The following is a 23,541-nucleotide window of genomic DNA, read 5'->3' on the forward strand; positions in this document are numbered from 1 at the left end:
TCCTAGGCAAAAATACGATTAATAGTTCCTATAAAAAAATACAGCTGGCCAGGTCGTTCATAATGCCTCCTTAAATAAAAAGATTGTAAACGACACGCACAAGCAGCGACAAAATTATTGTTTGCATTATGGATATAGATGTTGAATTAAATATAAAAACTATAAACTTTAACCAAGAAAAAATATGAAAATTTTATTTCAAAAGTGCAGCAATACAACATAAACAATTACATGCAGCTTAAACAAGATACCCTTGTCCAATATTGGACCATACATTTTTGACATAAGAAACTTTGTTGTTAACATCCGACCAGCAATTACTAACCGACATAAATTTATCACATAATCCCAACTTCTCATCTATTTTGTATTCATTGAAATAACAATCAACCATTGGATTCTTGACTGCAGCACCGCTGGCTCCATAACTATAGGGAAGAACTTTAAGAACACCTGTAGGTAATTGTTCAGACAGCTCATTATAAAATCCTTGCAATTTATCATACTGATTGAGCACAACTAAGCAATTTCCTTGTAGAATACTGGCAATCAGCAATCGCTTATTGTGGTTACTGATGTACTTGGTGAATTCAGCAACCAGCACACCTTTAGGCGAGTAGGAAATATTAAGATTGTATTCTTTATAAGGTGATAATATCGAAGGATTTTGATTTGAATCTATATATTGATAAAAGAACGTTTTCCATTCACGGAACCATTCTTCAGAAATTTCATCATTTTTAAATTTATTCTTGTTATTTTCAATGAATTTGATCAAGGCACTGAACTGCTTTATTTTTACAGATTTTTCGATTGATTTCCATTTAGGTTGAGCATTTTTTGCAGAAGTTATAGATTTCAATATATCCTTTTCTTCATAAGATACTTTACTCCCTGTAAAACCCATAATATCCTTGTTGTAAAAGAGGAGGTCATGAAAACCTTGAAGTCCACCAAAATATCCTTTTCCACTCAATTTCCGTGGTGTGAAAGTAACATCTGGGGAGTAAATACCGAAAGAATTTATCCAGACATTACAAACATCCAGTTTCTGTGCCACATAATTTGCTATGCCAATATTTTCTGTCCAAACTGATGCTGAGAATCCTTGAACATTATTATTAGCTAACGCAATAGCTTCATCTATATTTCTGAACGCTGACACTGAAGCACATGGTGCAGCACTGGAATCTTTACTAATAACCCTACCGCCAAGAAATAAAACATGACCATAGTGGGAAGTATATGTTTCCACACCATTCTTTTCAGCATCTAATAGGAGGTTCTGCAATGTTTCTGAGAAATTATTGTTGCCCAATTTGGAAGTACTGAAATTAATTTTGTCTTTCAATTTTTTTATGAATACTTCATATATAGTTTCTTGTACAAAAATTTCCTTAGCTAAAGATGTGAATACTAGTTGATCTTTCCAAGTAGAATTTATTACTGAATCACATGCAGAATCTAAATCGGAACTATCAAAAATTATGATTGGCATCAGCAAAGGCACAATTCCGAGCATTCTTTCGCTCTGAAATTTATCATCTACATTATCGAAGCAATGGACAACTGTAGCATGCTTCAACACTACATCTAAATTATTATCCTCAGATATAACTGATATGGTTTCTTTGGGGAAACCTACTCTCAATGCTAAAGATACGATGAATTCAATAAAGCATCCCATTTTAGGGGAACTGACAAACAACACTTTGAATCCAGTGGCTAACGCAGGGCCGAGGGTATAGCCCAACAATGAAATACAACTATTATCACTTAACTTACATACTACAAGTCCTTTTTGACCTACTTTCACTAATTGACACAAATTGGCATAATATCTCAAAGTTTTCACCAAATATGGAAGAGATTTTTCCTTCAAGAAAACTGTTTCAACTTTCTTTATCCTTCTTTCCAATTCAGCGAAGGAATCTATTGCTTTTTCAATTTCTGTAGCGAATTTATCAAGTAAATCGGATCTATTTTCATTGCTCAATTCGCTCCATTTATCATTTTTGCTGATTGATGATAAGAGTACTTTTAGCTCCTCCGTTGTTTGATGTTTGAGAAATTCCCCCATTGCACCTCTGAAGTCTTCTTTTTTCTCAACGTATTTCATGCTTTCAAACACATCTTTGATTAATTCACAATTTATTTTCTTGAAACTCATAATTGATCAACAAACACTCTATTTTCAAAAAGATCTAGTAACTTATCTGATGTGAAGAATTATATTTTTGATAACTACTTGACCTTCAGATAAGTTTGAAATTGAATGACAATACTATTTCTAAAACAAAAAATACTCCTACAGAACACACATGGTATTTTTTTATTGGTAAAATCCATGCACTTCCACCAGAAGTGTCTGCTTCAGAGCTTCCGCCAATTAATAAAAAATGAAAAAAATTAATACGAATGCACAAGGATGAAAATTTTCATATTGTTGGAAGTCAAATTTTGATATGTCAATCAAAGAAAATAGGTGACAATTGACAATTAAATAATGATTCTATGATTTTCATGACATTTCAATAAGTATTCAAATAAGAATTATTTTGTAGTTTAAAAAAGTAACAAATTATAGCCTATTTCAGTTTTCCGGCTTTCAGTTGAGTTTCTCTGAAAGGGAAAAGATATAATGGATCTATTACAGCAATATCTCAATAACATTAGAATTCCTAAATCTGGCGACAAAGTTTATAAGGACGAATGTGTTTATTCATTCGATAATCCGGTGAGTCAACGCAAAATTTCCAGTATATTTAATTTCTAAAACTCAATATTATTCAAGGAAAGCGATACCGGTCTCTATGTGAGCCTATTTTCCTTCATTGGTTTGGGGCGCGAATATCTTGAAAAATATTATAATAAGACTGGAGATGCAGTGTTTCTACATATAAGAAGAGAAAAGAGTGAAGTATGAGTCTTTCCAAAAATGTATGAATTAGTTTAAGATGATAATTAATTCAGGTATGCTGTCAACAGCAAGGCGATGGTCCAGAGAAAAAGATTACTCGTTTAGCAATTGGAGTTGAAGGAGGCTTTTCTGCCGACCCTGGAAAAAAGTATGAGTACACAGATCATTGTAGTATTGTTATATTACCATCATATACAACAATTGCCTGGCCCAATGCAGATCTTCCAGAAATTGTGAGTTTGAATGATATCAACTATACAACTAGTCTGTTGTTGATTTATGATGTGTAGTTATTTATGGATTGAATATACCAGAGGGTAATTCAATTCAGAATTGTCTACAGAAATGATATCTTGCATGTCATATTGATGCTTCGTAAAATTTTAGGTTAAACAGTCAGTTGAAGCTATTTTTGAATTGCCATCTGCAAATAAGTTGGCAGAACTAGAATCTCTGAAAGGAACTTGGGATGGAGAAGCTAGAATTATATCAAAGCATGCACAAAATCTCCAACAACTAGCTAATGGGAAAAAAATTCCTCCTTCTGGGTGGAAATGTGAACAGTGCGACAAGACAGACAATCTTTGGCTCAATCTAACTGATGGATCTATTCTATGTGGAAGAAGGTTCTACGATGGTTCTGGTGGAAATAACCATGCAGTGGAGCATTACAGTACAACAGGTTATCCGTTGGCTGTCAAATTAGGGACCATTACCAAAGAAGGGAAGGGTGACGTTTTTAGTTATAGTGAAGATGATATGGTAGAAGACCCCCTGCTTGTTCAACATCTTGCTCATTGGGGTGAGTCGGAAAACACTTATAATAATTGTGGATAGGCGTTTTGTTGTGTCAAGTGAATGAGTTTCATGTATATTTCAAATATGTATGATGCTATTCGAAGCTATTCTTTGGAGAATAGTACTTCATTCAATAAGAACATTATGATGACTATTATTCATGCCGATGACATTTATCAAACAAGAAGTCGAGTGGTATTTAGCAATTTTTCTATGTTCAGACCCTCTGTATGTGATTATGACCATGAAGTTTGATAGACTAATGAATAATCACTTTTAAATCACCAGTGATTTGTGAATGTCATAATGGTCAAGGAGACAGATAGGTTATGATCACGTCGCATGCATCGATCTTGGATGAAGTCTCTTATTGATTTCTCAATTTTTATACAACAAAGTCAATATATATATTTCAGGCATAAATATTGCCAACATGGAGAAAACTGAGAAATCGATGGTCGAACTTGAGCTTGAACTCAATCAGAAAACCAACGAATGGTCGGCTCTAACAGAGAAAGATGGCAAGTTGAAACCTTTATATGGACCCGGTTATACGGGAATGGTAAATATGGGTAACAGCTGCTATTTAAACAGCATTATGCAAGTTCTCTTCTCGATCCCCGATTTTGCCAAAACCTATTATGAAGAAAGGGAAAATCTTCTGAACCAGTTTCATGGGGACCCCGCTGAAGATTTCAATATACAGATGTAAGAAAAATCATTGGATTTCTCCAGATATTCTTCAGTATTGAAAAAAATATCACCAAAACTCTGTTACCACAAAATCAATGAATTTCTTTGGTCTAGGGCAAAAATTGGACATGGTCTGTTGTCCGGAAAATACTCTGTTCCTCCAGTTCAGGATTCCACCGAAGATGCAAATCCTGAGGGTATTTGCCCCTCGATGTTCAAAAATTTGGTTGGTAAAGGCCACCCCGAGTTCTCCACCAAAAAACAGCAAGACGTCCAAGAATTTTTGCTCCATTTACTGACCATTCTGGAGCGTAACACCAAAAATATGGACAATCCGGGAGAGTGTTTCAAGTTTCAGATCGAGGAAAGGTACCAATGTAGCGATTCCAAAAAGGTCAAATATTTAACAAGATCAGACGTTATCTTACCCCTCATGATACCCATGGACGCGGCAACGAATAAAGAAGAGGTGATTTAGGAAAATATTTTGAAAATTGGTGTTTTTTAAATAGGTAACAAGTTGATAGGTATGAACGTTCTCAGGTAGCGTCGTACGAGGCGAGAAAGGCGGAATTGGAGGCTCAGGGTAAACACGTTGATCCCAACCTGCTGGTTAGGCCGAAGATCAAGTTTTTCTCTTGTCTGGAAGTGTTTTCCCAATCTGAGGTGATCAACAATTTTTACAGTACCGCTGCTGGTAAAGTTGTGACGGCTAGGAAGTAAGTTGTTCGGATTGAGGTTAGGATTTCCGAATCAACATTGTTTTTTCACTTAGGACCACGAGATTGGCTTCGTTCCCGGACTATTTGGTCATTCAGTTGAAGAAATTCATGCTGAGGGAAGATTGGGTCCCCATAAAACTGGACGTTTCTATCGAGATGCCCGACGAGATCGATTTTGCGGCCTTGAGGGGTAACGGTCTTCAGGACGACGAGGAACTGTTACCCGAACCAGACAACCCACCACCGATGCCTCCGATGGACCAGGAAGTCCTCAAACAGCTCACAGATATGGGTAAGATCTTAAGATTTGATGGTCCAGGGCAATATTTCGAATTTTGTGTTTTTCCTCTAGGCTTCCCTCCGGAGTCCTGCAAGAGGGCCGTGTTCAACACGCATAATTCGGGTCTGGAGGCTGCGACCGCCTGGATCATGGAGCACATCGCCGACTCTGATTTCGCCGATCCTTTTGTGCCGCCAGGTACCGAGAGTGCCAAGTTCAACGCTAACCCCGAATCTCTGTCGATCATAATGTCGATGGGTTTTTCCGAAGATCACGCTTTGAAAGCCTTGAAGGCGACGGATAACAACGTGGAGAGGGCGATGGATTGGATATTTTCCCATCAGAGCGAACTGGAGGGCAGCAGTGCACCGTCTCAGCCCGAATTCAAGGATGGAAATTCCAGTGAGTCGATTTTCAGTTTAGATTTTTTTTTTCAGGGAAAAGGGCACTGTAAACTCGTCGTCCAGGGGATTCGCCTAAAAATGACAGTTCTACCTTGCGAGTAGATATTCCTTTTATCGATTCCCCCACCCCTGTTATGACCAGTGATGAACATACCTTCTACATCCTATACCAGGTGGCCCACTCCAGACGCGGTGCTCATTTTGAGGGAGTAAAGAAGATATTTTGAAAATCTTTTCTTGCGGTGTGTGAAGGATGGCCTATAGCACAATTCAAAAGTATTGTCATATATACAGGGTGTTCGAAAACGAAGATATAGACCAAAGTTACACTTTTTTAAATGTAACACCCTATATTTGACCTCAAAAATGGAATGGCAAGCTCAAATTATGATGAGTTTCTTCAGATTACTTTATAGCTCAGAAGCACCCTTTACGAGATAATGGCGAAAAATCGAAAATATGGAGTTTTATAGCAATTAATGAAGAAACTAGTTACGCCAGCGATACAGACAAAAAATTTTCGAGTAGACAACTTGGCTACTCTTACATATAAAAGAAAATTTCAACTCTGGAATATACAGAGTGATAATAATTAATTCTCAAACACCAACTACAAATAATCGTCGAAAACTTTCTTATTTAAAATGGCACACCCGGTATTCTTGAACCCGTTGAACGTAAAAATTAATTTCGAAATTATATTCATAAAATTTTCCTACATCTGAACTTGATAGTTTCTGATCAATTTTCGATTTTTGATTCAAAATTAGTAAACCATTTTCGCCATTATCTCGTAAATGGTCCTTCTAAGGTATAAAGTGATCTGAAGAAAATCATCATAATTTGAGCTTGTCATTTCATTTTCGAGGTCAAATACAGAGTGTTTTTGAGTTTGACAATTTCGAAAAGTTCTCATAACTTTTTTTCTTTGAAGGTACAGATCTGAAACTTGAACCTTCTACAGGCACTTTCTTACGTAGAATCCACTGACGAGCTCAAAATATTTTTTCATTTCGAATACTTTGGTGAACTTCCATTTTTTTAAATGCAAACTTTCATTGAATTTGTTATTTCTGAATTGGAAAAAATTTCATGTCAGTAGATTCCACGTATGAAAGTGCTTAAGAAGGGTCAAGTTTCAGATCTGTAACTTCACAGACAAAAAAATTATGAGAACTTTCCGGAATCGTCAAAATGTCCATTTTTGTTTATAACTCGAAATCTAAAAACGATAGGCCGATTCTGTTTTCAGATTTGGATTAGTCAAGAAAAAAGAGCTAGAGAATGTGTTGATTCTTTTTCTTCTAGCTGCTCTAGTTCTCGAGATCCCTTCAGTAGACAACGAATTTTGCCCACCTTTTACAGTCGCTTTGACTTTGACACACTTGTAAGGTTCTTAAAAATTCACGCTAGACCAAGATAAATCAAAAACATGGCCCGTCTACTTTTTTGCCAAAAAATTAATAACATAACTACTAAATACCTTTGAAATGATATTAATAATAGTCTCGAAATAAATTCCACATTGCCTCTTTCACTATTTTCGCTGTTATTTCATTATCGATGGATATTTTGAAGCGAAATTTTAGGATCAGATGGTACTCGATACGATCTTCAAAATTAGTCATCAAAACACCCCTTCCTCATCCCTATTCAAAACCAAGGGAATGTGCTGACCCCTGTTGGACCACACTGTATAGTGATTCAGTATGACATAATTCTTGAAGAAAATGCCATATTTCTCGTCATTCTCTAGATTTTTCTATCTACTTCTTCAATTATTTCGTGGGACCACACTGTATATATATTTCGTATAGCAACAAGTGTCTCGACTTAATGCAACAAAAATTTGGTCACGGATCCTCTTACAAAATTAGGAGACCTATATTTTTGATTTTGCCAAGATAATAGAATAAGTGGCATTGTCTGGTCTTATTTTCATTTGGTTGTGCAATTTTTTTCCAGAATACAAGCTTGTTGCGTTTATCTCGCACATGGGAACTTCCACAATGGTTGGACATTATGTTGTTCACATACTGAAAGATGGCTGCTGGGTCATTTTCAACGATGAGAAAGTGGCATTGTCAGAGAATCCACCGAAAGATCTAGGATACATGTATTTCTACAAAAGGATATGATGATAATAGATATTGATTATTTGCGATTGTTTCATGATTGATGATGAATAATTGAATGTGAATAAAAAATTCTTATAGAATTTGTTTTTCATTAATGAACTCCTACAAACATTACCTATAATTTGACTGTCAACATAATATTACAAAATGAGTAAATTTTCACTATACTGGGTATTTTAAAAAATAGCATTTTCTTGAGGAACTGGACGTTTTTACACCCTGTATACATAAAATGACTGCTACATTTTCAACATTGAATAATATTTGATATATAGTTCAGTGATATGTTAAAATCAATAAATATTATGATCTAAAACGAACTAGCTGACCACCATCATCTGGAGTATCCACAGAAAAATCAGGAAATCAAGGAAGAGTAGAAGCTGACTATGGTTTCGGTCTGATTTGACCTCAGAGCCACACAACATATGGTGACTAAGACAGTTGATGGTTTATTTGTTTTCAACAAGATTAACTTTTCAACTTATAAAATGAGAAAAAAGTAACATGATAAAGGCTCGGGTCGCGCTTTATTGTACTTTGAGATCAATGTAACCGAATGGTAAAAATTTCCGATGAAGGGTTAAAGTGATAGTGAACAGGCTGCCACTGTTCGTTGGTGGCGCTAATTATTGGTTATAGGTTTCCCTTTTCCTCAATCAGACAAACAAAAAGGCCAAAACAGATAGATTGACAGCTACCAGAGCAGTAGAACCTCTATTTCCATCGAATAAAGCCGCAATCGGAATCTTCGGAATTCGAAAGGATTAAAAACGCCCGCACGCCTCTGGTTTCAACTTGAAGATGACGCGTAGCCCGCATGTGCCCGAAACGAAACGTCATGGATGTTTCTCAGAACTTGAGGAGGTGGAAAGTTCCAATTGAAATAGAAATAAACAATCCCATGTTATGTATACAAATAGTTCCATCATCTGTTCAGTTTATAAGAGACTTTTGTTTGGGCTACTCGTGTTCTACGCCAGATTTGACACATATCAGTCCGAAGTGATCAGCTGATCCAAGGTGAGTTCTATTTTCTATTGGAACAGGTGAATGTCACCTACGTCCTTTGGGTTCGGTTGGGTCTTGATTTTGTTGGGAGAGTTTCCTTTTTTTTTGAATGGAACAATGGCCAGGAGTGAAATTTTCTCACGAGTTCTTAGATGTAAATTTTCCAGAGCCGCTCCTTCGTATTTTTTTTCTAGGCCTATGAGGATAGTTTCCAATCGTTTGATGAAGGTATAATTGTTGTCGTGTGGAAAACAATATTTTTGTCGTACGTTGTCATTAAATTTGTTCAACCTTGAATGTTCTGTATTCCATGATGAAAATAACATTTAATGTGGTTTTTCCTTTGTTTAACCGATGAAATGAGTTTTCGACCTAAATTTGCGCTCGTTTTGAAAACAATGTTCTGGTGGATGTCTGTTTATCTACTTTGCGAACAATTTTATTCAATTATTTTACTAATGAGATATACTCTTTAGAGGGTTCATGCAATCTTTCATCATTAAAATGTTCATAATTATACTTATAAATACTTATATAGCTTCCATTTTTCTAGTGATTATATTATTAAATGTTTCGCGATATTCTACCTAATGAATATATTATGCAGAAATTGAAAAAAAAAATCTACGAAATATTTCATCAACTATATTCTCTTTCAATACAAACTAGAAAAAAAAAATTTTTCAGGAAAAATTTTTAACGAATTATTTATTCCTCGGCTATTTTAAAAGTCCTTGAAATGGATTGATGGAGAGGTCCACTGAGCGATTTTAAGATGAATCCATATGTTTGTTTAGGTATTCTTTATTTGGGAAACTACGCAAAATATACAGGGTGTCTGTAAACAAATGCGAAGGAAAAAGTTTTTAATTTTTTTTACGGTTTCTAAGACACACTGAGTCATAAAACTATACATAATATGAAGCACTAAGTAGATGTTACTCACACAATTTTTTTAGATCTTTAACTTTACTATTAGGGGTTGAAAATAACCCCTATGATTTTCCTTCAAAATTGTTTTCGTGGAATAAATTTTCGAAAAATAAAATTCTCTTATGGTTTCCCATTCAATTCTGGTGAAAACAAAAATATTTTTCTCGGAATAAAAACTTACAAGCAGTTCTGATCGGAATTTTGCAAGAAAATTCTATTTTTCGAAAATCTATCCCACGAAAACAATTTTTGAAGGAAAATCATAAGGGCTTTCTATTTTCAACCCCAAATAATAAAGTTATGAGTTCTAAAAAAAATGTGCGAGTAACATCTACTTGGTGCTTCATATACCATGTTTAATTTCAGAACTCAGTGTCTTTTAGAACCCGTAAAAAAAATTAAAAACTGTCAACTCGTCATCCCCTTCCAAAGACTGTAACTTTAGAAGGGAGGCCGATTTCGAAAAAAATTTATAGGAACTACCCCTGCTTATTTTCACAGAGGAATCAACTCCCTAAGACCTTCGCATTTGTTTACAGACACCCTGTATATAAAACAGTTTTCATTTGAAAAAGATTTTCACAGAAACTTTTCGAAAATTTCTATCCATCCTGATGAGCGTTTGGGAAATGAATAATTCGAAATTTTACCTGTTTAGTGACTGCAATTATACAGAGTGTAAATGAATAATTGCGGAAAAATTGAAGGGGTGATTTTTGTCAACAAATATTCTTGGTTTTCAATTTTTTTCTTAGAAACCAGAAAACTGATGAATCTAGACGTGTATTTACACATGCATTGATAATTATAAAGTTATATCTAAAGTAATTCTTGAGCGAACATTTATATAAAAAATTGCCTGAAGCTCTTTTCGACGAATTTTTCCATCTTTGTCGTGCACCATAAAATGCATCGACATTGGACATCGATCAATCGAAGTATTGTAGGCGAGCTGAATTCTTACTAATGCAGGAATATTGATTAAACCATTTTCAAATTATATTGATGAGTAACAGTTGTAAGTATTCTAGACGGATATTTCATTTGATTGAAACGCAAGTCAACACGAAAAATCTAACGATCAAGTTCTTATAGGTTTGTAGCATCGTTATCACAACACAAATTATATAAGAAAGTGGAATTTGTTTGAACTTTTAACTTTTGTCTTATTCATTTTTCGGAATTAACATATCTCAAATAAAACGTCAACATTTATTTAGTTGTTTTGTTTATTTTCGTGTGATCTAAAGTAATTTCTTATCAGAAATAAGGTATATAATCAATGATACAAAACGTACTATCTACCTTCAACAATCTCGAAGAGTGAGAAACATCACGTCCAGAATTATTTTTCTCTGAAATTAGAACACCCATTCCTTAAAGCAAATAAAACAGATTCAGCAACAGATATGTACTTAATTAGTGGAAAAAATGTACAGATCGATTCATTTCACAGATAAATTTGGTCGAAACTGAAAAGCACTGAAGCGCTTCTGCGAATTCATAACCAGAGCGGTCACCCATCCAGATATTGAACTCACCCAACGATGCTTATTGCCTTATTCCCAAAAATAAGGATTATATCAAGTAAAAAACAAGTGCTTGGCTATAAAATTACCATGAAATGGATATTCAACTCAATCTGCCATAAGTCACGAAGTATTTCCTTTCACAATGTTCCAGTAAATAACATTTGAGCCGAGGAAGCAATAGCAGAAATCTTGTTTGGGCGTATGCTCTCAAAGTATCAACCTATTATATACCTACAAGACTTGTTCGTCAACATATTACGTTCCAACTAACAATTAGGTATCCATGTTGAGGCCTGTAAAATACGAAACAGGTTCATGAAGGCTATGTTTAACGGTATCAGAATACAAGATGAACCATCCGATCGTCTACCTAGCTCGAACAACTAATAGGTACTTTTCAAATCACGTATGGGTACTACAAAATAAACTAAAAGTGACGAGATTCATGCCGGAGCATCAACCTTCCTATCCAAATTCAGTGAATTCGACTGCGAATATTTTTGAACGCACGTTCTTCATTATTTCCCAAATCTTTTAATTTCTTCGCAATATGAATTGTACCAAAATCAAGTTTATGATGTTCTGTGAAACGTAACATAAGATTCAAACATATCCTTTCTTCTGAACAGCCTAGTCGAAAAATATTTTCCACAATTTGATAGTTCGAATGAGATTTGAAGATTTTATTTCTACTGGCAACTTGATTGATGATAAACGTTTATTTCATTGTTGAAAAATTGAAAATTACTATTCAAATATTTCGTTATTTTCTATAGATAAAATGAGTTTTCCATTCTCTAAGCAACAGAGATTGATTGAAAATATGTGATTAATTATATTTGTTCAGTTTATCTACATGTCCATAAATGTATATAATATTTATTGTACGTTGAATGGTACTTCAGAATATAATCTGTTGAAAGAGATGAACTCCTCTGGATAAATTCAAAACAAGATAATAACCCATTTCATCAATAGATACACACAATTGTTAGATAATGATATCAGGAACAAATATCCCACTCTATATAGTGGTATATATGCAATGCATTGTCCACCGAAAATTGAAAAGGAGTCTTAAATAGGGTGAAATTTCACTAGGGCAGATTGAAAAAGGAAAATGAATTTACAGAAACCTTATGGATGAATGGAATATTGAATACAATTTATAGTCTCTCAGACCATGTTTCGCTATCAAAAATTTTTTTTTGATAATTTTCAATTTGTTTTTTTTTGTATTGGGTTCATCAGAATTTTTGATTGATTTCGAATGAAGTATTATCGTTGAAAATAAAACTATTCTTTTTCTATAGTTACATCTAAATTTTTCAGATCTTCGTTGTGAAAATGACATTATGATTTTGGTTCAAAATTTTCATTCTTGTGTGAGAAATTTTGGTATTTCATTAGAACCGAGTGTTATCAATATGGATGATTTTACTTAGTGGGGTCCAAATGATGCCGTTATTATTTTAATTTTGATGTTATCATTCGCATACTACGCTATTTAAATTTGGAGGTTTATGACACGAGTTTTACTACACGATAAACGTATAGGTACCTACTTTTGTAAAGTCAAAAGTAGGAAATTTTACTCAAGGTTAGAATGAGGCATTTTATAGTATCTGGTAGAGAAAAATTTCTCTACTATATAGGGTGCTACTGAATAACTTCAGGGGGTGATACTACATGAGAAAATAACGACAGTTTGGTTTATTGCATCTTGTATCACGTTTTATTTATTTTCTTTTTTTTTCATAAAAACGGCACCCCATACAGAACAAGGCATGAGAGATTTTTGTTACAAATTCAACGAGGAACGAAAAAATTATTTTCAGTTTGAAATATCTCAGTGGCGTATCATTTTTTCTTTCAAAAAATTGAGATAACCTGTATGTGCACCAATTATGAACATAAAATTATTAATTGCAATAAATGCACAATAACTAGTTCTTGGAACCATACTGAAATTTAATTATCATGCAAAATAACCCCCTGAAGTGTGTCGCATACGCACTATTCACTATACAGGGTGAGTCTTTGACTCGTACAAATATTTCAACAGTTGATTCTTGAGGTCAATAGAAACACTTTTTTCCTTCACCATTTTTTTCCGAATCGGCTCGGTTTAAAAGATACAGGTTGTTGAAGAACCATAGAAAAATATAATTTTTAGTTCTCACAAACGGTTTCATCGAATGAAATGAATTTCGGAATATAGTTTTTCATTTATTTTATTAATCTTTTTGGAACACAAGATATCACCCACGTCTTCCAGTTTTCTCATTGTGACCATTACGTACCATAAAAATACTCAAAGTTCAAAGAACGCAACTCTTAAAACTAAGTTGGACGCTATCTAATCAATATTTGAACGTTTTGTAAAATAAAAGTTTTCTTCATATTTTCTCGTAAATGTGCCGTTTTCGAGTAATTTGATGAAATAAATAATATCTGTAACCGAATGCAACTCTTTTTGAAAGATCCACAGATGTGTATAGTGTCACAGATTTAGCTATGTAGTTATTCTAAATATAATTTTGTTTTTCCAGTGGTGGCACAGCTAATTATGAAAACTTAAAATCATTTTATCAGGGCTGAATCTAAAAAAATAGTATAGGAAAAAGTTTTTCTTTTGACCTCAAAAATCTAATGTTAAAATATTTGTACGAGTCAAAAACTCACCTTTTATATATACCGAAATGATGTCAAGTGATGTTCAGAGATATGTTTTTCTGTAGAAGTATTGGATAAAAGAATCTATTTGATTTCATTTCGTAATAAACGTTTTGAATTAAATCATGAAGTGAATTCAAATTTAAAGCTTTCTTCATTTCAGAACCGGTTTAAAAATTCGCTTAAAAGTCTTTTCCTTTTAAAACTTAGGTAGGTAATATACTTTCTTTTTTTGTAGAAAGTTGAAGATTTAGACGTAAAGTGGCTTCAAAATTGACTATGAAAATATTCTAAAACGTAAAATAACAACATTTCTTAAGTTTATATTTCGAGACTTTTCGCATTTTCCTTAAAGCTGCATTCACAATCAATTCGCGGGCCGAAGTGCACTTCGGCACGAAATTTACCATTCGCAATAATCTTGGAACCAAATACTCAAATAAATCAAAAATGTCACTGATCAAAACATAAGCATCAGCATGATGATCAGCCGGCACGAAATTCCTTGCCAAATTGATAGTTTGCAACTTGCAAGAAATTTTGTCTTGAATTTCATTGTGAATGGTAACGGAAAACGCCATCTGCTAAGCTTCCGTGCCGAAGTGCACTTCGGCCCGTGAATTGATTGTGAATGTAGCTTTAATCCTACCGTAGAGTACTCAATGATGAATAGTGTTAGATACTGTTGTCTCTTTGCTCCGACACAATTTGAAAACAGGAATAAAATAATCCCCGATAAGGAATTCTCATAGTCCTACAACATTGTTAAAAAAACTAGGGACTGTTAAGGTTTTTAGGTTGTGAATGCGCCGGTCGAGATTGTTATTGATGGACAAAATCTGTCCAATAGTGTCTGAGTTATAGACATTTGAATTTGAAATTGAACGACCGCTCTAGTCAGGAATCAGTGAATAGATAAAAACGAATACAAAAAAGCTTCATTATCGCCTATTCGAATAATTGCTAAACGTAAATGACCAGATTTCCATTCAAAATTACTGGCACAATTCATCAACGACCCAGGCAACAGTCGTTATCATACATTTTCGAATCTCAATCCAGCCAACTCCGCTGCTACCCATCAATTAACGCTTATCCTGAAAAACCGCTAATGAAAATAAGTGCTCACCTGGACACCGGTGCTAATTTTCCCCCAATGAAAATTATGTACTTATCAACTAATTGGATGCTTGATGCAGCGCTATCTATCAATCCGCGGGCTAAAGTATTTATCACATGTGGTGAAAGTCCTTGAAATTGAAAGGATAAATTTATTCGAAGCGAAACATTTCAAACAGTTCATGTGATATCCGTGTGGGAGTGGGAATCACTGTGCCGCTCGTAAGTTGATATATTTTCATCAATTTTTTTTATGTAGGATTCCAACATACAACTGGCTCTAAACGGAGAATTCAAGCAGCCCCACATGCTTTATATATAGTTTAATTGATACCATCAGCAACGAACATTTTAGGATTTTTTTTCAAACAAACAACAAACGAGAGAATAATATTTTTTTGTGTTTAAATTTTATCGTTCTGGTTCATTTCACTGGAATGATATTCTATAAACAATTCTCTAATGTATTACAAAATAATCGTTATCTGTCCTTCCATTGACTTTTTGAAGATAATTTCTCTCAAAGGCAATAGTGATTATTATCAGCCGTAAATTGAAACACGTGAGAGGATTATTTTTGTCTTTATTTAAAGCCTGACATGAGTGACGGATCCCATAAATTTTTTGGCAATGTATTCGAGATTAATATGAATATTTGGGATGAGACACGGAAACTGCGTCTGGTGGACTATAAAATTGGATATTCCTCTAGGAAGGATTATCGTTCTGTCGTAAACCTCTGCCATTGGATGATAATTCATTTTTAAATTAAATTCCTTCGGTGATATAATTGTCCATTTTTTCAATTTTTATGAAGCAATAAACTTTCAATGATATCTTTAATAACTTCGGAAAATATCTTATGTCAAAATATGAATACAGAATTTCAAATAAATTCAACGCAGACTTTTTTGCAACAATTTTAAATATCATGATGAGTATTTGTTATTCCTACCTATATATCCTTTCAAATTATTTGCAGGTTTATCAGTTGAATTCCCCATTTAATTTTGAATTTGACTCAAAAATCGTCGTAACTTGAAATTATTTTTCGTACGAAGTCAAGGAAGGTGAGATTTTTTTCTGTGTGATGGTCTTAAGGTTCTCAGTTTATTTTCGTGGAAATAGTAATAATCAAAATATAAATATATGTCCGCATCCACAACATTTTTCAAATACAAGGTGTTGAAATTTGACGAAACATTATCGGTGCTATAAATTTTTTCTATGAAATTTTCCAAACATATTATCAAAATATGAATTTTTCATGGAGCTTGTATCAGAAAGCAATCGAAATGTGACCAAAATATTCATGGTAATTTTATATTTGGATATGCAAATGAAGAAATACAGGATATTTCATAATTGAATGCTAATCTTAAAGGGCGATGATCTTTGGATTATTTGAAAAATATAGTATAAGTATTTTTTTGCTATAATATAGGACCATTTAAAGGAGTCACCGCTAAAAAGTGACAAACATCAGAGTATAATCTGGATAAAATTCTTAGAGATAAATCATCGCTACTCTATACAGGGTGAGTTTTTGACTAGTACAAATATTTTAACAGTAGATTTTTGAGGTCAAAGAAAACACTTTTTCCCTCAAAATTTTTTCCAGAGCGATTGAGTTTAAAAGATGAAAACTGTTGAAAAACCATAAAAAAATATTATTTTTAGTTCTATCTCAAAAATGGTTTCATCGTATGAAATAAATTTCGGTATATAGTTTTCCATTTATTAGATTAATCGTTAATCGTTCTCGAACACAAGATATCACCCACGTCTTCCAGTTTTCTCATTATGACCATTACGTACCATAAAAATAACAAGTTCAAAGAACCCAACCCTTGAAACTAAGTTGGACGTTACCTAACGAATATTTGCGTGTTTCGTAAATTAAAAGTATTCTTTATATTTTCTCGTATAATGCGCCGTTTTCCAGTAATTTGATGATAAAATTAAAAAGTTTCTGTGAAATTTGAAAATTTGGTACTTTGGCTGAATACAACTCTTTTTAAAAGATCCACAGATGTGTATTGTCACAGATTTAACCAGTTATTCTGAAGGTAATTTTAGTTTTCCAGGGGTGGCACAGCTCATTATGAAAACTTAGGAAGTAGGTATAGGAAAAAAGTGTTTCTTTTTGACCTCAAGAATTTACTGTTAAATTTAATTGTACTGCTCAAAAACTCAGCCTGTATATAAATCTCCTGAAAATATCCCTCATGACCCTCATGTTGATTTCAACCCATTTTCTGAACAATTTATATTACCTATCACTACTTTCATTCAAATTTTCCAACTTTCAAAAAGCGATAATTTCTAATAGAATTAAGTTTATCATTTTGTCGAAATTTCAGTGTCAGTATCCTCTTACAAATTTCCCGATACAGTGGTTAATGCTTCTGATAATCCCTTTGATACATACACCAATTATATTTAAAAATAAACTATGGGATGCTAAACGGAAGTCAGGAAAATTAAGTCTCTATTTCCCTCGCGATAATATTAAACAATATGACCCACATCCTGCCCTGAAAAGGGACACTGTATGATTTTAATTCATAAAAAGAAACGCAGTTTCATTCAGCCATGAGGAAATTAAACATACAAAATTTACTCATGGAATTTTGAAGATTGATGTACTATATGCCAAGCTGGTATCACCTGTGTGTAACCTTTCACGAAAATTTCAATATAAATGAACCTTTTGGGAGGAAACCCACAAAAGTTTCAAACGAAAATTTTTGAATGAAATCAAACGAAACTAACCTGACCTAACTTTATCAAACAGAGATAATGATAATTCAGGATCATTATGAAATATCGTCAATTATATCACAGATAATTTTAATATTTATCCTTGATTAGATGTGGCATTCATATCTGTGGTAATTTTTCCATTGAGAGTGTAAAGACCTTTATTTCATTATCATGGATAATTCATTCGATTAATTCGAATTTCAATTCTAAATTATCCTTTTTCGAATATGATTAAATAACAAACCTTTTTTTTTACAGTTGACCATGCCTAACCATACGTTGGAAAGTTCCCCCAACGCTGTCCTCAACAAGGCAGTGTTGTATAATTACATGACTCTTCCTCTTCCTGATGGCAAGGTACAAGCCACCTACATCTGGATCGATGGTTCTGGAGAAGGAGTAAGAGGAAAAACGCGTACTTTGGATTTCGTACCATCAAAACCCGAAGGTTAGAAATTCAATTCCCATATTGTTCGTTTCGTTAATGTACACCGCTTTGGAAAAATTTGATATGATTCTAAAGACCTGTAACTATATAGCTGATATCTTATACGTCTGTCATTGATACTTGTCTTTTGTTGTTGTGGGTAGTAATAGGAAAAAAACCTGATTTATTGCTAGCTTGTTTCTATCAAAAACAGTGTCAGTTAACACTCATACGTGTTACGCTTTTCAAGATATGATCCTTATAACGTGCGTTCAAAAAAATTCGTCGTCAAGTAGGCTATGAAATTTTGAAGGTTGATGTTCGGTGGCTGCACGTATGTCTTTCCTTGAAGCACTTTGTCTTTCCAAAATGTAAACAATGATGACATTAACCTATACATCGTAAATTTGTATGGAAACTGAAAAGGCACTTTTCAAAAAAAGTTACCTGATAACATGTCAATCTTTATGGAAACAAATGGATGTCTTTTTTTCAAAATCGTGTGGCATATGCCAACGGATACTCCAGCCACTTGTGATAAAACCCGAACAGAGGTTTGTGGAGCTTCTGTCATCATATTTTCATTATTGCTGAACTCTGGAGTTTTCTTCTTTGATCGACCACTTCCTTTTTTGTTTGAATATGCCTGTTTTGTCAACACATCGCAAAACAGTACTATGGAAAATTTATAATAATCTACAGCAACATTGGGATACTTCTATGAAGTCGCTGGAACAGAATATATCCATTCACTTTCTATTTTCTCCCCAATTTTGAAGTAGGATTCAATAGTAAAAGCTTTTCACACGTCCTTAAAACCATCTTTATAATTTGCTGATTTTTTCAACAACAATCCAAAATGCTGAATTGACAGTTCACCTGGAAAATAGTATAGCACAAGCTAAGAATTACGTTTAGACACGAAATATCGACGTTAAAAATTCCATAGCCTACTTGACGACGAATTTTTTTGAACGCACGTTAGTTGAAGCCATCATAGAATTGGGAATTCTCATTTTAAAAAGCAGGCTGGTATCGTGTTTCGTCACTTTCTGACCTCCCTATTAAGTCAAGCCAAAGATTGAATCATTCTCTTAGCTTTTGGGCTAGGAGTGAACTAAATTTTGATTTAGTTATCGACCGATCGAACACTTTTGTCTTTTGACCCACCCTATATATTTGTTAAACAACTTCAAACAGAATTGACGATCTAATTGTATGTAGAAGCAATCCCTCGCTTATCAGTAGATGCAGCAGATTTTTTTTAAAATTTTTGTAATCTCTAATGAAAACCCATTACCTCAAACAGATTAGATACTGATAAAATGAACTGTGTTATATTTGGAGTGACTTAAGTGTCCGTCAACGCACCATAATTACGTTGGCTACTTATCAAAGTAATTTAATTCCATCATGATTTTGGAAAGAGTTTTGTTTTTCTGACAAAGAGAGCATTGAAGACTATCTACGTCAATTCTTGATGACCTCCTGTGTTGTATAATTAAATTGGAGATAATTTTCATATTAATACACACGGTGTTGTAATGGCATTAGTATCGAAATAATGAAGAAATACCTTATCCCAACTGGTCGAAAACATATTTTTTTATTTACTCGAATATAACAAAACAGAAAGATTTTGGTACTGTTTCATCCGAAGAATCTAAGATTTGAATGAATTGTTGCAACAAATTTTTATTTTCAGAATTGCCTATCTGGAATTTCGACGGTAGTTCAACAGGTCAGGCCGAAGGCCACAACTCTGATGTATATCTCTACCCTGTGGCCATTTTCAAGGATCCTTTTTTGAGGGGAAACAACAGATTGGTCCTTTGCGAGACCTACAAATACAACAAAAAACCATGCGGTAAGCTGGATTCCACTATACTTCCTCTATAAACAGGATGTCCGCGCCATGGGGCAGCGGTACTCTAATTCTATTAAATTTACAAAAAAGAGTTTCAAACAAAACTTTCCCCTTTATAAGTAGAGCATCTCCTAATATTAATTAGAACTATAAATAGAACACCCTCTATATTTTTACATTTTCGAAGTCCTTGTTTAATTTGAATATGAAGTTGATAACACAACTATGTCTGATTTCTCGACGGTTTTCGAGTTTTCGAGTTTGACTTTTTATTAATATTTTGACAGTTTGAGGTACTTACATAAAGGACTATAGCTCCGTCCCTATTCTATGTAATTGATTCAAATTTGGACTGTGTCTAGTCAATAAATGATACACTAAAAATTTTCTTTGTAAATAACCATATAATATACAGGGTCCACGAAAACGTAGATCCATTATCAAAGCAGAAATTCATCAAAATGTTAATTTTTTTAAATGGCAACCTATTTTTTTATGTTCATTATTTAAAACAACTAAAAGCGAACAAGGAAAGTTTATATAATGAACAGAAAAAAATATAGGTTGCCATTTAAAAAATGGAGATTTTGATGAATTTCTGTGTTGATAATGGATTTACTTTTTCGTGGACCCTGTATATAATATGGTTATTTACAAAGAATATTTTTAGTGTATCATTTTTTGACTAGACACAGTCCAAATTTGAATCAATTACGTAGAATAGGGACGGGGCTATAGTCCTTCATGTAAGTACCTCAAACTGTCAAAATATTAATAAAAAGTCTAATTTCTCGAAAACCGTTGAGAATTCAGACATAGTTGTGTTATCAAACTTATGTTCAAATTTAACAAGGAATTGAAAAATGTGAAAATATATACGGTGTTCCATTTAAATTAACGAAGTTGATAGCTGTGCAGAAAAAACGAAACACTTCGTATAGTTCTAAATAATTTCAGGAGATGCTCTACTTAAAAAGAGGAAAGTTTTGTTTGAAATTCTTTTTTGTAAAGTTTATAGAATCAGAGTAATCGACCGCTGCCCCATGGCGCGGACACCCTGTATCTATATAGGGTGTCCGCGCCTATATTTCATAAGAGTATTATTACACCAAGAACACCTGATAATAAATTGATCCCCTAAGATCGGGACATTTATGATAAATTCAATATTTTCTTTCGTATCTGAGGTGAATACTTTTCCAGTAAGAAGTATTTTTATCTTTTGTGTGTTTGATAGATTGATGATATTTTTATTTTTTGTCGTCAAATCAAGTGAAGTTTTCAAATTCAAGTGTTTAGTCGGTGCTTAGACTTAAACTAAGTGCTATAATGGAGCCAATATTGATATGATTGAGGTATCATCTTCTGAGAGAAGAAAACCTCTTCCAGATTAGAGAAAGCGAACTTAGTGCCAGAATTGTCATTTGGAACTTCGTCTCCATTATCAAAAATCTTTGATTTTCCGGATATTCTTCCTGCACGTTTGACTGATATTCAATTTTTTATTCCCAACAAGAAACCAACAAGCGCCACACCTGCGTACAAGCCATGGAAGCAGCGAAGGATTCCAAGCCCTGGTTCGGAATAGAGCAGGAATACACTCTCCTAGACATGGACAAAAGACCTTTGGGCTGGCCAAAGAATGGGTTCCCAGGTCCTCAGGGACCCTACTACTGCGGTGTAGGAGCAGATAAGGTCTACGCCCGAGATATAGTAGAGGCACACTATAGAGCTTGTCTTTATGCTGGTATCAATGTGTCTGGAACTAACGCTGAGGTCATGCCTGCACAGGTGAGCAAGATTTTAACTCAGAAATTTTCGATACTCTCCTTCAAACTTTCAAACGGCTCGCGAATTTACTGGAAGAAGACAGGGGCGTATTAGGTCGATCTTCACAGTATCATATTGAACTGTGACAATATACATGATGTCTTTCCAGATAGAAGCGGATCGATTTTGACAGGCTAAATTCTAAAGGCATTGGAAATAATAACCAATACTCGGTTTAGGGTGCTTCCCCACAGAAGGTCAAAATGAAGCTTTTCAACAAAAATGATCGTTTATCTCTGGGGTGGAATACTTACAGTAGTTCGTCTCTATTTTCCTCGTTCGAAGAATAAAAATAGTTTTCGTTTTCAGTGGGAATACCAAGTTGGACCATGTGAGGGCATTTCCATTGGAGACGAACTCTGGATGTCCAGGTATATTTTGCACCGAGTGGCTGAGGACTTTGGCGTCGTTGTCACCTTTGACCCCAAACCGATGGAAGGTGACTGGAATGGAGCAGGATGTCACACCAACTATTCCACGAAAGCTATGAGAGAGGAAGGCGGAATCTTGTAAGTGCACCTACTCTAGCTATCTAGATGGACACTAATTTCTAATCCTAAAAATTTTTGTTGGCCACCATCATGCTATTTTCTTAATTCCTCATCTCGTGCTTGCAGGGAAATCGAAAAAGCCATCGACAAGTTGAGCAGAAACCACCTCAGACACATCCAAGCCTACGATCCAAAAGGAGGAAAGGACAACGAAAGACGTCTTACTGGCAGACACGAAACGTCTTCTATTCACGATTTCAGCGCCGGTGAGTGCTTATTCCATTTTTTGTGTCTTAACACCGTCAATAAATTTTTTATTAAACCTCGAAGTTGCGGTGTTAGTTGCATAGAAAAAAAAATGTCTATGTCTCTACCAGTCTCTGGTCTCTATGATCCGTATCTACGCTCTACGGTACTATGAATTTGATGATGTTTTTTTTTCAGGCGTTGCCAACCGTGGAGCCAGCATACGTATCCCACGTGGCTGCGCTGAAGACAAGAAGGGATATTTGGAAGACAGAAGACCAGCGTCTAACTGTGATCCTTACGCTGTTGCTGAGGCCATTGTTCGAACAACCATTCTCAACGAATAAGCATTGATAAATAATTGAACGTTAGGACCTAAATTCAAAGCACATTTACACATTCAATTAATTAATATTTAGATATATTTACATGTTTTGATAACTAATTCAAAAACTGCCTTAGTTTCCGTGAATTTATAAGTGTTAGTTATTATATGCACACGGTGGCTTTACACCTGATATTGTTGGCTGAACACATATATTTTATATTCGATTATATTGTTATGATATTGAATTTTTTTCTGATCATGTATTTTGATAACCATGAGAGTATCTCGTTTACAAATGGTTTGAAATAATCTGAATTAATATATACAATAAAGTTATACAAACCTCCATGATTTTTATTC

The 23,541-nt window shown here is 34.2% G+C and overlaps 3 protein-coding genes across 6 annotated transcripts; 2 read left to right on the forward strand and 1 right to left on the reverse strand.

Annotated features, from left to right (window-relative positions):
- Nucleotides 1-167: 167 nt before the first annotated feature.
- On the reverse strand, nucleotides 168-2,355 carry LOC123322953 (aldehyde dehydrogenase 1-like). The gene has a single exon (XM_044911056.1). The coding sequence runs from the start codon at nucleotides 2,168-2,170 to the stop codon at nucleotides 239-241; it is 1,932 nt and encodes a 643-aa protein (XP_044766991.1). The 5' UTR covers nucleotides 2,171-2,355; the 3' UTR covers nucleotides 168-238.
- Nucleotides 2,356-2,497: 142 nt separating this feature from the next.
- LOC123322952 (ubiquitin carboxyl-terminal hydrolase 5) lies at nucleotides 2,498-8,035 on the forward strand. 2 transcript variants are annotated; one of them, XM_044911054.1, is made up of 10 exons: nucleotides 2,498-2,737; nucleotides 2,795-2,920; nucleotides 2,989-3,153; nucleotides 3,308-3,722; nucleotides 4,135-4,426; nucleotides 4,526-4,880; nucleotides 4,955-5,130; nucleotides 5,187-5,425; nucleotides 5,486-5,815; nucleotides 7,783-8,035. In XM_044911054.1, the coding sequence occupies exons 1-10, from the start codon at nucleotides 2,642-2,644 to the stop codon at nucleotides 7,953-7,955; spliced, it is 2,367 nt and encodes a 788-aa protein (XP_044766989.1). In that variant the 5' UTR covers nucleotides 2,498-2,641; the 3' UTR covers nucleotides 7,956-8,035. The 2 variants fall into 2 exon arrangements, with proteins under 2 accessions (XP_044766989.1, XP_044766988.1); XM_044911053.1 differs by having other exon boundaries at nucleotides 2,499-2,737; nucleotides 2,974-3,153.
- Nucleotides 8,036-8,826: 791 nt separating this feature from the next.
- On the forward strand, nucleotides 8,827-23,527 carry LOC123314073 (glutamine synthetase-like). 3 transcript variants are annotated; one of them, XM_044899192.1, is made up of 7 exons: nucleotides 8,827-8,978; nucleotides 18,251-18,440; nucleotides 20,125-20,286; nucleotides 21,803-22,077; nucleotides 22,426-22,625; nucleotides 22,734-22,873; nucleotides 23,052-23,527. In XM_044899192.1, the coding sequence occupies exons 2-7, from the start codon at nucleotides 18,257-18,259 to the stop codon at nucleotides 23,198-23,200; spliced, it is 1,110 nt and encodes a 369-aa protein (XP_044755127.1). In that variant the 5' UTR covers nucleotides 8,827-8,978; nucleotides 18,251-18,256; the 3' UTR covers nucleotides 23,201-23,527. The 3 variants fall into 3 exon arrangements, with proteins under 3 accessions (XP_044755127.1, XP_044755122.1, XP_044755132.1); XM_044899187.1 differs by lacking the exon at nucleotides 8,827-8,978 and adding an exon at nucleotides 15,292-15,448; XM_044899197.1 differs by lacking the exon at nucleotides 8,827-8,978 and having other exon boundaries at nucleotides 18,234-18,440.
- The last annotated feature ends 14 nt before the right edge of the window (nucleotides 23,528-23,541 follow it).

Source organism: Coccinella septempunctata, chromosome 1, assembly GCF_907165205.1.
Source record: "Coccinella septempunctata chromosome 1, icCocSept1.1, whole genome shotgun sequence".
NCBI lineage: Eukaryota > Metazoa > Arthropoda > Insecta > Coleoptera > Coccinellidae > Coccinella > Coccinella septempunctata.